The 17,293-nt window shown below is 31.8% G+C and overlaps 2 protein-coding genes across 2 annotated transcripts in view; one reads left to right on the plus strand and one right to left on the minus strand.

The window, feature by feature from the left end:
• LOC105621605 overlaps positions 1-17,293 on the minus strand; it is a 117,884-nt gene that overhangs the window by 17,621 nt on the left and 82,970 nt on the right. The window lies entirely within an intron of this gene.
• Positions 10,498-12,866, plus strand: LOC105621604. The gene is made up of 4 exons (XM_012203072.1): positions 10,498-10,654; positions 11,375-11,534; positions 11,607-11,750; positions 12,602-12,866. Exons 1-4 carry the CDS (start codon positions 10,498-10,500, stop codon positions 12,864-12,866), a joined length of 726 nt encoding a protein of 241 aa, XP_012058462.1.

Raw genomic sequence — 17,293 nt, forward strand, 5'->3', positions numbered from 1 at the left:
GGTGTACATATATATATATATATAGATATATATATAAAATGTTATATATGATATGTATATTACTGTTTTTTTTAATATCAGAATTGGATAAGTTGTCCGTTTTAATTTAAAAATAACTTTAAATTAAATTAAAAGTTAATTTTGGAAAGCACTATTTATATTAAGTATAAATTATCTCAATTTTTTAAAATTAGATTATTTTAAATGAAGCAGTTACAACATAAATTATCAGATAAATTTAATAAATTAAATTTACATAAAATAACAAAGAAATATTATTTTCATAATCACAAAGTATTTTATATAAAAATATATTTTCTCTTTTACAATTATGTCCAGTTCATTATAGTTTTCTGTTCATATAAAAGTTATCACAAAAAATTCAAAAGACACAGTGACGAAAGTAAAGATTTTATGTTTTAAAACTCTTTCCCTAAGTTAAAATTTTGTTCGTATTTTTAATAAAATTACAGCTGTTTAAATTTTAAAGTAACATTACGAACTTTGATCTCTGACCCAATATAGATCATGCATTAATATATCATATACGTATATGCATTATATCATGTTAATGTAAGATTAATTCCATCTGATATTTAATAGCGTTCTCAATATCACGAAACAATTTCAGCTGTTGACTTCAATGTTTGAAGATTAGCATGTAATTTTCAAAACACTAAACTGTGTACTTAGATCATAAGATAACAATGCAAATTATGCATTATTAAACTGCAGCTGTAATGTAACACCAAAATTTGTTTAGCAGAACAATGGATGTTATTGTGGTAAAGGAGCGCATGCAGTTGCGGTTGTTTGGGGTGTCCTTCTGATAATTAAGCGCGGCAACCTGCATGCGTTAGTTCGCGATACATTCTGTATTTGTCTGGGACTTGTCGTGTGCACGATGCACGCGTTAATACATTTCCCAATTGCCCCGAGGAGACTGCGGGCGATCGGCGTAAGTACGTAAACTCATTTACGCCTCATTAATTTGCTCCATCTCATTTACGCTTTCCATCCTCCTTTCTTACTTGCATTCCCGTTAATCATTACGCAAACTTTCGAATCGACGCCACGCCTGCTGATTCCGTGGTCTATTCGGTTTATTTTGATCTCTGCGAAAAAAGATCTGCTGCGAATTGTTTGAAAGAAACCGTTCCATTCCGACTATACAGAATATATTTCAATTTGTAAAGATAATTAAAAATCTTTATATAAACATAGAATTACTATTTATAAATAATTTAAACATAAATGGTTTCTTAAAACAATTTATTAAAAATTTTTATTTAAACTTTATTTAGTTTTTCCTCAGAAAAAATTTCTCACTACGGAATTTTTAAATTTATTCAAAACATTTCATATCTTTATTTTTGCACTTGAAAACAGACTTTTTTACGCAGAAGATAATTAAGTTAGAATTCCTAGTCTAATTTCAAATTTATTTAGGCAATGTCTTACATTTTTCAAGCTGATTAAAATGGAAAGTAGCCTGCAATGAGATTCTAATTGAAGATTATGCGACAATAACATTTAATCTTTATCCAGTTGGAGTTGAAATCATATTTTATTTTGCCACGGCTGCGAGGAATTACGCTGTTATTGAAGCAAACGGAAAGCGACCGTATCTCATACCGCGGGCCGCTTAATTTAATTATGGTCATTACCAACCGGAGCTACCAACTTTGCGCGAGTTATTATAGACTAACGTAACTTGCATTGTAAATTATTAACGGTTCTCTGGGCATAGCTGGATCGCCAATATGGTGGCTTAGAATAATTTAGCGCTCGATAACGGCGGGGTTGGCTCCGTGGCATTCTTCGGATAAAGGTGTTCTATTAAGGGTGACGCAATTTAAATAAGTTCGCAGGCGCTATAAGATTTTATCCGAAGGCTATAAGAAGAAAAGGGGCAGGCGACGGCTTTCCGACGGACATGGGTTTATTCAAATTGAACGCGAAGAGGCAGAATGCCTGGCGTGCCCGCGGGTTGTCAACTTTCCATTTTAAGTTTACTGACGTATTGAGTCGAAGTTCGCAGCCGCGGTACTTCCGGAACTAGTCTGTCGTTCCCGGGAGAGAAAGACAGGCCCGTTACGACAGGTAAAATATTGTTCCGTTACCCGGTGCCACATTGATTCTAGATATTGCAGTGATGTGCCTGGACTTGAAAACATAAATAACAATGCCATGAAAGTAGATCAGTGAATAAAAAAAAATATTAAGGCTATCATTTATTATTTCCAAGTTTCATTTAATTTCAATTCGATCGATCAGTAATAATTTAATAAAGTGATATTTTTGATGAATATGCATTATTTATTTAAAGGTAAGTTTGAGAATTTACAATTTGAATATATAAACATTGATTTCGAATCGATACATATTCAAGGTACATATTCAAGATATATGTAAGTTTTTTTAAAAATTTTTATTAAAAACTCAATTAAGATTTGGAACCTTCCTATAGGTGTTCAAAGAAAAACATTATAGTAGCAAGTATAAAGATGACGAGTTTTATATTTATAATTAATTTACATTTAATACATTTTATACATTTAATATACATAGTTAAGTATTATACATAGTAAACTATTATATAAACAATAATACAATGTAGGTAATTGAACTATGTATATTAATTCTACATTTAATTACATGCATTTCGAATAAATAAACATTGATTTTGAAATCAAATGTTTGTTTATTCGTGATGCATATATTAATATACCCAGGATTTCAATCCAGATGAGGGGAGGGGAGGGGGCGGCAAAAATTTATTTTTACGAAATTTATTAAAATATCGAACCTAGTCTTTGAGGATTCTCAGTAAATGTTTTTATAAATAATATATAAGTAAGGATTAATTTTTAATTTTTTGCCAAAAAAATAAAAAAGATTTTTCTTTAATGTTGTTTTCACCAAAATTTAGGGCGGAAGGGAGGGGAGGATCCTTCGTCTCTCTACTTACATTTGCCCATGAATTTACGTAAATTATAAACTTTTGAGAAATTTTCATTAAAGTTTCTCAATCTTGATAAAACTTTGCACTCAAAGAAAGATATTGTGATAGCAACTATAAAGGAAAAGCGACTAATGGAAACCATTTTGAATAAACTATTTTGTATTTTTTTTTTGTAATTATAAATTATTTTATAGCTGTAAAATAACTAAAAGTAGTTTATTCAAAATAGTATATGTATACAAAGTGGTATATATACATATAACATATTAATTGTACATAAAAAAATTATATAGTTATTATTTTTATATATTAGTTGTCACTATGTCTTTTCCCCTGAGTGTATAATTGCGCGTTTAATTAAAGTTAAAAAATATTTAACATTCTTTATCATATAGCTTAATCTTTTTCGTATAAAATTAAAAGTAGCTATAAAATGATAGGGGAATTAAAATAGCATTTATAAACAATTTAAAAATGAAAATCATTAATTCTATTCTACCTTTAATTTTAAATCTCGAACTTTCCATCACGTCAAAATGATTATAAACAGGCTTTTTCACGACACAATACAGCCGAGAAATTTAGTTGAGCGGCTCCGACAGTTTTCCCTCGCGGCCTTTATAATAAAGCTTAATCTCCGTTCTACACTACGGCATTTTAATGAACATGCCGCCTCAAAGCGTTTATGGGATATATGAAAATTTTTTTAATTTGCTTGTTTGGCGTGCGGCGTCGCGCTGCGATTTTTGCCCCGCGAGGTGCAGATTAACATTTATTAAAAACATAAATTATGCACATTAACGAAGCTTGGAAAACTAACAATCCTTTCCGAGCTTTTAACTGCTCTAAACTAAGAAGATGTGAATGAAAAAAATTTTTATTATTCTCTCTAAAGGCTTTTGTAATTTTTTACACGCGGCACGCCTGTTTCTTTTTCTTTTTAAGAATTCTTTTAAGCATTTTTCGATGTTCTTCCAAAGCAGAAGAGCGTAGAACTGTAAAGTAGCGTGAAGTTTGTGAGCATATCGGCGAGTAGAATTATTATTATAATCGAATGCGCGGATTCCCGCGACGACTTTTAATGGAGTCACGCGTTGTCGTTTGAAACTTTGAGTGCCTCTTACGAGGTCTTTCTTGCAGATTGCGACATGACAAGAATAACGAGAATTACGAAGTAATCTACGAAGAAGGGTCAACGACACAGTTGAGATTCTTCTTACGAAGTCACAGCTAACGATAACTCGGATATGTTTTCGCTCGTACAATTTTAAAAATAAAAAAGTAAATTTTTTTATCTTGTCGGAACACTCTTCTCAATAGCTTTTAAAGTAAAAAGAGTGAAAATGAGCGAATTAATTTACTGGGATAAATTAAACAGCGAAACTGTAATTATTTTTTTTATCTTAATTATTTTACGGTGTTTAGTAAAATTTTAATTAAAATTGAAAATAACAAAAAGTATTTAATATTGATTATTAAAATATGTAATTAATGTCTAAATAATATTTAGAAAATTGCTATTCGAGTAGTTTTTAGTAAGCGTACTTTTTCTCAGATTCCTTCTCAGCTTTCTATTACAAGTAAAGCAATGAATCAATCAGGCTGAGGTTGTGGATTCCGAGGAAATTCCTCGCCGGAATTTCGGAAGCTGTGCGACGTAAACCCTCGAAAATCCGTTTGAGGTCGGGACTAGGGGTCCAGCAAAGCTCAATATAAATCAGAGTCCGACGAAGCGTTGGCCGTTGCGGCTCCCGTCTTCCATCGGTATCTTTCGTGTCCATCTCTTTCTTCCATCTCCCGCTCCTCTCGTTTCCCGGACATGTAATTACGGGCGTTAGGTGAAGAACTTACGAGCCCAGACTCTTCCGCCCTCGTGACTGCCAAACCTCCCCATCCCCGCAAAAAGAGCACGCGCAATGAAGGAGAAATGTTTAAGATCCGAAAAGCTTCCCGTTTCTTAAAGCAGGATTCTTTTGCGGGTGATTACCCGTAAAAGCCTAGAAAGGATAAACGGCGAAACGGTAATCACTTTTCAAACATTCAGTCGCGAAGATAAAGAAGATGGAACGTTAAGAATTGATGTATTGAGGACTTTTGCTGCTGCAATTTGGAATATTTAATTTCTTAAAAAGAAGGATTTTGCTGATATCTAAATATTTAGGTAGATACAGATCTGAAAATATAATTTTAACGGACTATAAATAATTACAATAGAAATCTCAAGCACGCGCTGAGAAAAATTTCTGATTAAAAATGAACGAATCGTTCTGCGTATTCTAATTATATCAATTAGAATTCTGTTCATCATAATTGGATATCTCGATCATAATTCTAATTTAATCAGAAAACTCCGATTTTTTCGTTTTCAATTTTTGAATTAATTACTTTGAATTAATGCAATCAAAGCTCTTTTTCCAATATGATGAGCAATGCTGTAAAAAGCATTGACGTTCTAATAACCAGTGTTCTACATAGTTATTTTGGTAGACCTACAAAATTATTTTCAAATTTGTGTTTACCTAAAGTTTTAGATATTTCAGCAAAATCATCCTTTCTGTTTAATTATAAATTGTACCAAAGATTTTGCGTATTTACAATTTGCAAATACACGAATATATGCAAGTAAAATTTTTGTATTTCTACCTAAATACCTAAAAAAACATTATTTCTATTATAAAGAATAGAGATAAAAAGTAATTTCTATTTTAAAGAATAGAGATAAAAAAGATATAGAAGATAGAAAACGCTTTTCATTTCAGCATGACGTATATTTTTTCACTTCAATTTTGATCCTCTTACATTTTCCTATTTTTCATGTTTGCACTTTTTCTGTGTAGAATTTAAAAACGTTATAAGTTACATAACTGGCCGTCGGTTCACAGTCGAAATAATTTTTCAAGCACGCTCTCACGTGCAACGCGGACTTGATCCAGGGATCGCACAACACTTCCGTTTAGGGAAACGACGAGTAAACAGGACAAGAATAATCGTCTTTGCTGTAGCACACAAGGGATGGGGAAGACGCGGCAGCTTCTCACCCTTAGCTCGAAACAATCGCAACTATGCCCCAACAATTTATAATTTCCACGTTGCTGCTCTTCCACCGTATCCTTCCACGGCACCGGCCAGAATCGCGCGCGAGGCTGCACTGTGTGCAGTATACAGTTAAATGTTATTACTTCAGTTGTTGCAGATAATTTCCCTCGGTTGTCCGCCGAGGCAAATTCCGCTCCACTCGGTTTTCACGAGGGACGTGGTCGTCAGCTAGAGTTCGCATGAACCTACGGATACAAATAACGCCGTTTTACGCGTCGTCAGTAACGCGAACCAAGCAGTTAGCCACCTCCTTACCTCTACTAAGAGTGAAAGATAATGGAAAAAGAAAATAACAAATTATTACTATTGAAGAATGAAAGGAGTCATTGTTGAAATCATCTTAATAATGTTTTTATTGCAAATATTTTTTTATGAAACATTGCAGATCGATAAAAATTTTCTGAATTTCTGAAAATCTCTGAATTTACTGAACGAAATTGAAAATCCTTTTATAGGATTAAATAAACGCAAAATTGGAAAGTGCTGCAGTGAACTTTATGCTAAAATCCAGAAAAAAGTTAAAAACCTACCATTTTTTCACTCGTTGAGCTGTCACTTGATGAAAATGTTACTTAATACAAAAGTTTTATAGCTTGTATGGACAAAACGACGGTACAGCACCCGGTGTATTACGTGTACAAACAATACCGAGTTTACAGAACTAAGATTGAAAGCTTAAAAAAAAATTTATATTGATCTGCAAATTACGTGTATATGAATACTGAACGAAGATTCAGAATGGTAAACAAAGCAGTAATTGTGTCTAACAATAGGTGCTCAATCTTGCAAAAGATGGCGTTACAATATGTTAGATAAGAACAGATATTTGTGTTTGAGTGAGAAAGAACAATAATGTAAGAAATTTAAAAAAGATATCACTATTATCGACTTTTTTATTTGAAATTTAAAAAATTTATACTATGTCGATATCGAATTCGACTGTCACTCCTTTAGTAATGTATGCAATCTAATATTTGTCTTATGTAAAATTTGAAATAATTAATCAAAATTAGTATATATTTCTATGCAAAAATGAATTTCTATGCAAGAAAGAAAGGTTAAATATAAAAAAGAAATGAAACCAAAATATTATTTCAAATATATTTAAGATGCTAGTAAGGGAAACACTGAAATTTCCTCCTATTTCCAGTAATGTTCGATTTTTATGAGCTTTGAATATGCTGTAGAACAAAAGAAATATTAGCCTTATATATTTTATCTGCTTATCAAAATTTAGTGATCAAAATAACTTCTTAAAAATAACGGATTCTTTTTATTTTTGATATTTTTTTAAAAATATGATTGTGCCATTATTAAATAGGAAATAAATCTTTTGTATAAAATATTGTATTATATACTTTATAGTTCGAAGATATTCGCTGAAAATGAGAAAATCCATTATTTTTGAGAAGTTGTTTCGAACTTCAAGATAAGCACATAAAAAAATATGGGTGTAATATTTTTTGATATTTTACAACACATCCAAAACCTATCAAAATCGATGAAAGATAGTTCCGACGATTTTCTTGCAAGCAATATGTCGTAAAATGCATTTGGTGAACAATAATTAGTTTTCGACAATGAGCGACCATTTATCTTAAGATAATATTTGAAGATGAGCAATTTCCAGCAGCTTAATTACTTAGAGCTCATTTCGCACATAATTTACTTAATGGAGATTCATTACTCATTATTCCTGAAATATTTTTTATAATTCGATTATCAGGAAAAGATTTATGTTAAAACATACTTGTACATTAATTTTAGATCGATTACTTTCTACAAAATTAAATCATAATCTAAATCCGGTAATACTCACTTTCGGAAAGCTTCACTGAAAATGAGAAAAAAAAATTATTGAATTGTTTCGCATCTTTTTCAGTGGAAATATCTGGAAATCATGATTAAAATTTATTTCATACGTTTGAGAGAAATATAAAAAATTGACAATTGACGCGTTTCCGCTATATAAAGTAAATATAAAGGGATTTTATTTAAAAAATTTCTGGTATCTTGCGAACAAGCATATTTGGGAACTAACTTCTACGCGCGCAGGACAAATACCATACTTTTAAAACATATTTTACCTCACGATAAAGAACGACAAAATTAAAATATATATTCAACGTGATAAAACATTTGACCAGGAAAAATCGTAGTGGATGTTTTCCATCAGTCGGTACAGAGCGGAAAGGGATAATCCTCCATTCGCCAACATTTTTATCTTGCCTTTTGCTCCTCGGCAGGCGGGGCTGCGTACATCAGTGACTGCTGGTCTTGTATTCGCTCCTTCCCTCACGAACACTATTCGGTAATGCGCATCTCGGTACATGAGCACAGCACGCGCACGCATACCTATGTCAAACCTTTTGTAGTGCGGTACAAACGCAAACCACCTTCCGCGCCCATCGGTGAGGAAACGCAAGCGACTTCCTTCCTCTCTTTCTGCCACGAGTTAAAGTTCCTTTCGCAACCGTTAATCATCCTGCACGCATAATTTCCGCGCTAGTTAAAGTGCACAATTCACAGTCAATTTTTTTACCGATATTATTTCCTTCAGTATTATCTCTTTTTATGATACAATATATTTTACAACGCGATTTGTTAGAATTTACCGTTATAATTAAGTCCTCATACGCGTCCTCATGAAATAATTACTCGCTTGCGATTTTCGAGAGGATCCTTAGGAATAGGATATCAAGTTAGATACAAGACAGATAGTAGGCAGAAACCTTGAAGAACGAGAATAGAACGTGAAACGGAAGCGGATGTCGCGGCCGAGAAGGATGAAATCGTTAAAAGGAATGCGCAGTCGAGTAAAAGAGACTTCGAGAGATCGGCAGAGAGGGGTCGATCTCGGCCAGTTGAAATAATGTAGAGAAAGCTCTAAAAAGGCTCCGCCAGAAATCCAGGAAGACGTCCGCCATCTCATTTTATTTCAGTTCTCTTAGCTTTCGGAGGAAGAAAATTTCCTGCGATGTATTTTCTTCTTGTCTTCAATCTTAACAACGTTACATTTATAAATTCATTAATTATATTTACGACTACTTTAGATTTGGAGAGTCTCTTTCGGGGAAACTCGAATCAGACTATCATATTTTTAACATTTAGTATTAAATATGTCGGAAATTATACTTGACAATTCTATTTTATAAAAATAAAATTCAGAACAAATTATTAGAAAATTCCAAAACCTATTAAATTAAATATAAGCAGAGTTTTGTATAAGAGAGCTCAGAATCAATTGTCTCTGAAATAAAAAATATTCTTGTATTATATAAATAAAGGATTAGTACATAATGTAATATGATGTTATTATTACATAATAAAAAAAATAATAAATTTTTAGGAAGATAATGTTATAATTTTTGGGAAGACAATGTTATAAACAAAAGATTTCTTCAAAATTATAAAAAAAGATGATTTATAATATTTAGTAATAAAGAATCGTACTATTTATCACATTTTGATTTGGTGTTTACGTTTTGGTTGAGGAATCTTCTTGTAAACGTCTGTTATGCAGCAAGAGAAATTTAAATTTACACAGTGATATCGTTGACAATAATTCTAATGACAATAATTCTGAGTTTAAGGCCTTGATTTGTGTCTTATGATGATTATTCCTTGTCCTTTCTAAAAATATTGCTTATCTGTAATTCCTTTCAGAAATCTGTTTCTCTTTGGCATACACGTACGGTCGTTTTTATTTCCAGTTTAGATGCGTGTCTTGAATAAAGAAGAGAGGATTCAGGGCGAACTGAAACTCGTTGATCTGCTGACTTGACAGTCTTACTAAAGCACTCGGTAAAGTCGCACTCGCAGGCTTTGACTGATTATTTTCTTTTTGTTTAATTATTAATAAAAGAATTCACTAAAAGTTATTAGAATTACTACTTGAATAAAAATTAAATTTTATTTTAACTTTTAATTCATAATTTATAACATAACACAATTTCACAATGTGATGTGGCAACAGCATATTATAAATACATATAGAAAATTAGAGTGCGATATTTTACATGAATGATTTAATATAAACAAAAGTATAAAACTACTTTGCGCATTACTATATAATGTAATTATTACTAAAACGTAATCGTTATGCGTTGAAAAGTCAGTGTGTTTAAAGTTTGGTTAATTTAGATATTAAATCCGTATCGCGAGGAAGCTGGTGGCGAGGAAACGCGCATGCAGGAAATGTGCGGTGAACAAGTCTCACACGTATACGCTAATACATATAAATGTCGTAATATATATTTTTAGCGGGTCAACAGTTTCGTTTTGTGTCGCGTGATGATAACAAGCGCAATGTTGGTATAAGTCAATCGCAGAACGCGTTACGAAAATTTCTTCCGTATATTATATTTAGAACTGAACGTTTGAAGTTTAATTTGCAATTCCCATCGTTGTTAATAAATTATATTAATTAGCATGAAATGAGGGGGATTTACGTAATTAGTTTGATCTCATTTTACATGCTCGTGCTATTCGTTAATAATAACGGTGTAACGGAAGGTCACAGTGTGAAAGATTATTTACGAGGTTTATACGCATTAAAACAAGTCACAAATCTTCGACACGGAATTCTTCCAGGTAATTTTTTCTATGTTACTTATTAGTTTTAATTGTGCTAAGAATATTAATTTTTTTAACATTTATGATAAATACTTAATTGTTTATATTTCTTTTTATTTACTTAAAAGGCAAGCAAATGTATAATTTTTATTTGATTGTGTAAAAGTAGCTAAATACTTAAAAAAATAATATAGTAATTTTTTAGCTTTGTTTAAAATTTAATACATTAAAATATATCATATTTAACTTAACAAATCTAACAAAATATAAATTGCAAGGCATACATTATTGCTTTAATATTTATTATATTTTTATTTTATACTTCATAAATTTTTTAATGACTATTTTTACTTCATGGGAAATGTTCAATCAGTTTGTTAAGCTAAATGTAAAAAAAATATCTATTTATTTTAATAAAATATTTACAAAGTACGAATATTCACGATTTTAAATTATTTTAAATTTGATTTTTTGGAACATTTTGATTTTTATATAATAGGAATAATCAACATTTTAGTACAAAATTATTGTTTAAATTCTATTTTTTTAAATATTTTATGAAAGCCTTGCAATATAAACGAGAATTAATTCAAAATAAAAAAAAGGATACAAATAAAAAGAAAAGGACATAAACAAAATGAATAAACACGAATTAATGATTTAAAATTATAAATTTATAATTTATTATTTCTATATTTGTTGTCATAAATTATATACCTTTTTGTTCACAATCTTTAGGCACTCTTTGGTGTGGCCGAGGAAATATCGCTCGCAAGGATTCTGATCTGGGCATGTATACAGAAATGGACGACTGTTGTCGAATTCACGATAGTTGTGAAGACTATATAAGATCAAAAAGTACAAGATATGGACTGTATAACAAATACATTTGTAGAAGGTAGGAAAGGTACTGCAATACGGGCAATTATATTAAGCGCACGAGTGCATTTTCCTCTTCGACTTTTTGCAGCTCATTGTGCGAGTGCGAGTTGCAATTTCACAATTGTTTGACGCAAATACGCGGCCTTTATCCATACGCCGTGAGAAGAATATATTTCAGTACATGCAAGCAGTGCTTTCGTACCTTTTACGATCCCCAGGAGTGCATAAATGAGTAAGTACAATGAAATAAGTTTTTTTACATTATTGCTTTTATCATTTGCTATTTAACAGAACTTTTTAGCAAATTTATATTTGAATAAATATTAAAATATTTATAATTAATTATATATTCTTTTTACCAATTCTGCTAATCAACAAAATTTCAGTAACATCGTTAAAACATATATTTTATGATTTCTTATTAATTCTATTTTTTATATCTGATATTCAAAAAGTAGTAGCAAGTAATTTTTATGTAATCAAAATAACTTGAAAATTTAAATGTGAGAAGTCTTTCCCATAGATCTATGACAACAAATAAATTCTTTTATTTATGACTGCTTCACTACGAAAGTAGATGGCTTATAACTTTGAAAAAGCTCAAACTTACTTTAGTCAAATTGAAAATCGAGATAAAAGTTAAGTTGCTATGGGTTGTATATATTGTTATGTATAAAAAATAAAGTAAATATTTATAATAAGAATGATGTTTTGATAAATATTTCAATAACAAAAAGTATCAATAACAAAAAACTAGAATTAATATTTTTGTATCTTCTTCTTCAGTGAATCAAATCGAGATCTATCTTATTTAGTTTATATACTTAGTTTATATACGTTACCAAAAAAACATTTTTATTTGTTGATTAATGTTATCGGATCAACATGATCATAATATTGGTAACTCTGCTTATATTTTTCGTTATACTCGCTTTATTAAAATTCCATTTGACAAAACACATTATATTCATGTAATTGTTATCGGTTAATTTATGTCATTTAATTGTGTAAATTGAATTGAAATTGTTATATGCCGAGATTGGTTTCCCATCAATCATTAATTAATTGTATCATTGATCATAGGAATCTTGATATAATCGAAGAGATGGATCGCAAGGGTCGCCGTGTTTTCTGCGCAAAGTTTGAGCGAAATCCAAAATGGGGCCACCGACACAACATTACTACGCCAAAATTAATTCCTGCCACCGAACTTTCAATCTGGGATAATGATGAATCTATACAAATCGCTTCACGCTTCTATTCTGGGAAAGACGGAGAATATTCTAATGACGAGGATGACATTACCTATGATGAAAATTATGCTTCAATTGAGGATAATTATAATTAATACATTTTGATAAAGTTCATAGCACAGTCACGTTTATCAAAAATACTGAAAAGATAAGTTAAAATTTTTAAAAATTATTTTTTTTAATTTTGATCTCTTTAGTTTTAGCTATATCTCTTTTAGTTATAATAAATTTAATTCTATAAAAAAATATGTAAAATACAATCTGATTTCTGTGATTGTACAACTCGTTATTAAAGTTTTGATAAGTATATTAGAATTTTTTATAATTTTTAATAATTTGTATAATTTTGTATAATTAGGAACAATAAAAAATTTGTTTTGTTCTCGGAGACTTTTTTTTGCCAAATTAGTTTTTTATATCTTTCATTTAAAAAAATTTTATTCCTTTAATCTTTCTAATTAATTTTTGTATAATACATCAGCTGCTGGCTTTAACTGTTTCAGTTAAAAATTTTGAAATTTTGAATTTTCGTGTCTTGAGGAATATAAAATAATTAATATGGACTAATGCCTATTATAATGTTTCATTATTGATTTTTTAACAATCTGAATTTAATTTCCAGAAGCATTAATAATTTATATTAATAATGACGTAAATCTATCAGTTAGACTTTGCTTAAAAAAATATATATGCACATTTTATGAAAATGTATAAAAATATTTGAGATGTGTGAATAAATAAAGTAATTTCTTTTTTATTTCAAAAATTTGAATGTTACGATTACCTAAAATTAATTACCTTAAAAATAATAACAGAGATAAAAGGGCGTATATTTTTCGTTGAAGAAGATTAGAAAATTAACTTGAAACGTATGAATTTATCGTTTTGACGATTATGTTTGTTCTATGATCTCTTTACTAAATTTAATTTGAATATGGAGAGATATTCTTGAACAATTTGCGTACCTTGAACAGCGCTTATTCCCTCGAGCCCTTTTATTTCTGTTATTACTTTTTTATTTTATCTCGTATTATATTTATACATGCAACAATAATGTTTCTTTTACAGCTACATCTTTAATTACTTACGTCTTCCTTAAACAAAAAAAAAATAATATATATATATATATATATCTTAAGCAAAATCTAAGTAATTAGTAGTAAGAGAAACATTATTATTTTAATTATTATACATATACATGTACATATATACATATTTACGTTTTATGTATATGTCTAACATTATCACAATATATAATTATATATAAATAATATTGTTATTATTATTACATATATAATATGTTGTGACGTTTTTCGTCCATCACTTTGTCGCGGACAAGTGGATCCTGGATCCTCCCCGCTCGTGAGGGCAGGCAACAAGCGGTCGCTACGTTCATGCGCTACTTTAAATTTATTTATTTTTCCTTCTGTATTTTTTTCTGCAGGAATCGGTTGCTAGGATCGATAGTCATGTGCGTTGATTGTATCGAAACTGTCTTACCCGGTTGCCAGTAGAGAAGAGGACCGCCGAAGAGGATCACCGAGAAGGAAGCTCCGTTACCGAGGAAGCTCCTAACTACGCCCCAATGGCGGGGGCAGGTCGTAACGCTCTTTTTAACTTGCTGTCTGCACTTATTATTTGCACTCTTTTAGTGCCGTTCCTATTTTTCAGAGAGAAGGATGCCAAGACGTTAGGATGAGAGATTCTCAAGAGGACAACCAGCTAGAACGTCCGCTAAGAGAATCATGGACGCGGGCTCGAATCAAAGGAACTGCCTAAGGCAGGAAGAGCTCCGTGTGAGACAAGAGAAGAATCCCGGGCAAAATTCGGATTTCGCGCCAAGGCGCGGGAAACTATGTCTACCACGGGCCCACGCGATTCGCGGGATCGCGCGGCGCCGCTATCGGCCAATCAGGCTCGAAAGTAGTGCGACCTGTGCATCTCCCGCCGGGACCGAAATCACTTGTGCAAGTAAATAGATTGTTAGAGCACGATCCATGAGGAAGTGAGCATCCGTGTGAGTCCGCTACAGAGCCTCAGAATGAGTCGAGCCGAAGGGAGCTAATGAAAGGATCGAAAGGGAGGTAAGAAATTAGAGGTTAGAGATAAGAAATCGGTGAGATAAGAAATTCTGTAAGGCCGCCGATCTCCAATCTCGAGTGAATAGCACGTGCCGAATTCGAGCTGAAAGGCTGCTGCCCGTATAGGGAGCTATCGCGAAGTTAATCTTTTTGCTATGTCTTTCGCTTGTCGTTCGAATGTCGTTCACATAGATTTTTGTATTTCGCGTTAAGCTTGTCGCCCTGTTGCCACAACAAAGTCGCCGCGTCTCGTTAATGTGATTGTATGTTAACTCACCATCTTGCATTGTATGCCGCCGTTTGAGTCGCATTTCATGTAGAGTAGAGAAAATCATTGTACGACGTCTGGCGGAAAACCGCGATTATTGCTGTAAACTTTGTTCGACTGATAAATTTGGGATAACTCTCACGATAATCGCCTGTTTCTTATATTATTTTGTGCTACTCGATTATATTAACTTTCGCTTATAACTCATATTCGCGCCGAGATGAATTATTGTCATTACGGTAAATTGCGTACTTGAGTAGACGCTTGTAATTGTGTTCCTTATCAATATTAAATATATCTTTTCCATTCTCTTACTATTAAAGGGAAGTAATTCTTATTTGTTCTCTCGCCTTCCGATTCACTCCCGCTCTGAATCACCCATCCTCGCTGTCCGCGGGACTGAGCAGTTGGTTGTCGTCTGTCGCATAAAGAAATATCGAGAATAATTAGTCGAGATTTAAAGAAGAAGAACAAAGAGCGGCACACTCATTCGTGCCTAGCGCCCAACTTAAATTAAGAGAGAATTCGCGATAATTCAGTGAATAGCTACCGACTTAGAGTATCAGAGTAAAATCATTGGCTGTCGAATTGCGATCACAGAAAAGCGACGAAGTTGTGTCGTCAGTCGAGACAACTCACAATGTATATAAAAGCGAAATCGCTTTGTTTATTCACACACATATACGTATCTGAACTATTATATTTAAATTTTATAAACCGAAACTCAATTATTTTTTCTAAATAAATTTTTTTCTCTGACCATTGAGATACAACCTTTAAGCGTTCCGCAATGGAATAGTATTATAAAAATTTCTGATTCATGCAAATTTCTTCGTTTCTAAACACTAGAGGGAGTAGAAAGGCCTCAGGCTGCCACGTATGCGCAGCATACAAGTCTAAACGCAGTACAGGTACAATCGTGCCCCTCGAGTGCGATTCCAAAGTCCGCTCCGAAATTGCTTCGTCCTGGATATGGCGACTGTATGCCGGAGTGGTGCAGAGAAGGAGGGAGAGTGCTTGAAAATCTGCCGAGAATTTTATCGCATTGTAGACACGCGGGCGAATGAGCGAAGCTATCTCCATTCTGCGATTTCTCTCACTCTTTCCCGCTTCTACTTCTCTCTCTTTCTCTCCATTATCTTTTGCAACTTGGGAGTCGTATCCATGGTTCCTTCCGCGCCTCTTTCTCACCTCTCGTCTCTCATGCGAAAAGAATGTTCAATTATGCAAAAATACGTGCGAAAGTTTTACCGTAGACACTCTGCGAAAGGTATTTTGAAATTAATATCATTCGAAGGAAGAAAGCTAATGCGAATTAGCTTTCTTAGCGCGTGATTGACGACTATTTTCTATTTTTACACTTTTGTTTTTATTACTCATATTACTGTTCTCAGACGTTCTTTTGACATATTTGTCAATGAACTAATTAATGAATCGCCGATTTAATAATCTCTCAATCAACTTGATAAGATATTTACTTCATGTAATCCATGTTACATTTTGTTGTGCTACAATACGTTTCTATGAACACGTTTTTTCTTAATTCTTTTACAAATAATATTTTTGCCAAACAATACTCTAAGAAATTTTAATTTTGTTTTCTCTGTATAGATCTAATTACGTCATAACTCATTTATTCATTTTTTATTAATAATAAATTGGATTGAACACGCTATGGGCTAACTAATGTATATTAAAACTACTATACACTGATTTAATCTGTGTAAAAGTAAAATGCAAATATTTCGAAATACAAAATACAGATTTTATTTAACAGCGTAATAAAGTGTATTGAGGATTTTATGATTTAATCCGTTTTTATATTTATATTAAACACGTATTTTTACATCAATTTGTGTACGACGGCTTTAATATATATCAGTGCGCACTGAATGCATCCACTCGAATTCGTTAAAAAATATTTTCCATTTTATCATAAGGATTCATGTAAAATGTAATTTTCTTTATGCAAGCGTTTATACTGCTGCTAGTTTGTCTGAATGAGTTCTAATACTCTTAGTAAACAAGAAACATAGTGATTGAGAGAACATAATTTTTTTTCTTAAACTCATATAAGATAAATTATAATATTATTATTATAATATGTCACAAACATGTGTATACAAAACAAGAGAGAGAGAGAGAGAGAGAGAGAGAGAGAATCTAATTTTAC

The sequence above is a fragment of the Atta cephalotes genome (genome assembly GCF_000143395.1).
Source record: "Atta cephalotes unplaced genomic scaffold scaffold00035, whole genome shotgun sequence".
In the NCBI taxonomy this organism is placed as follows: Eukaryota; Metazoa; Arthropoda; class Insecta; order Hymenoptera; family Formicidae; genus Atta; species Atta cephalotes.

Bases quoted from the DNA above. Each gene is read 5' to 3' on its own strand.
- LOC105621604 (XM_012203072.1), top strand. From the start codon at position 10,498: ATGAGGGGGATTTACGTAATTAGTTTGATCTCATTTTACATGCTCGTG. The intron at 10,655-11,374 runs GTAATTTTTTCT...CACAATCTTTAG, and splicing joins TCGACACGGAATTCTTCCAG to GCACTCTTTGGTGTGGCCGA. The intron at 11,535-11,606 runs GTAGGAAAGGTA...GACTTTTTGCAG, and splicing joins AACAAATACATTTGTAGAAG to CTCATTGTGCGAGTGCGAGT.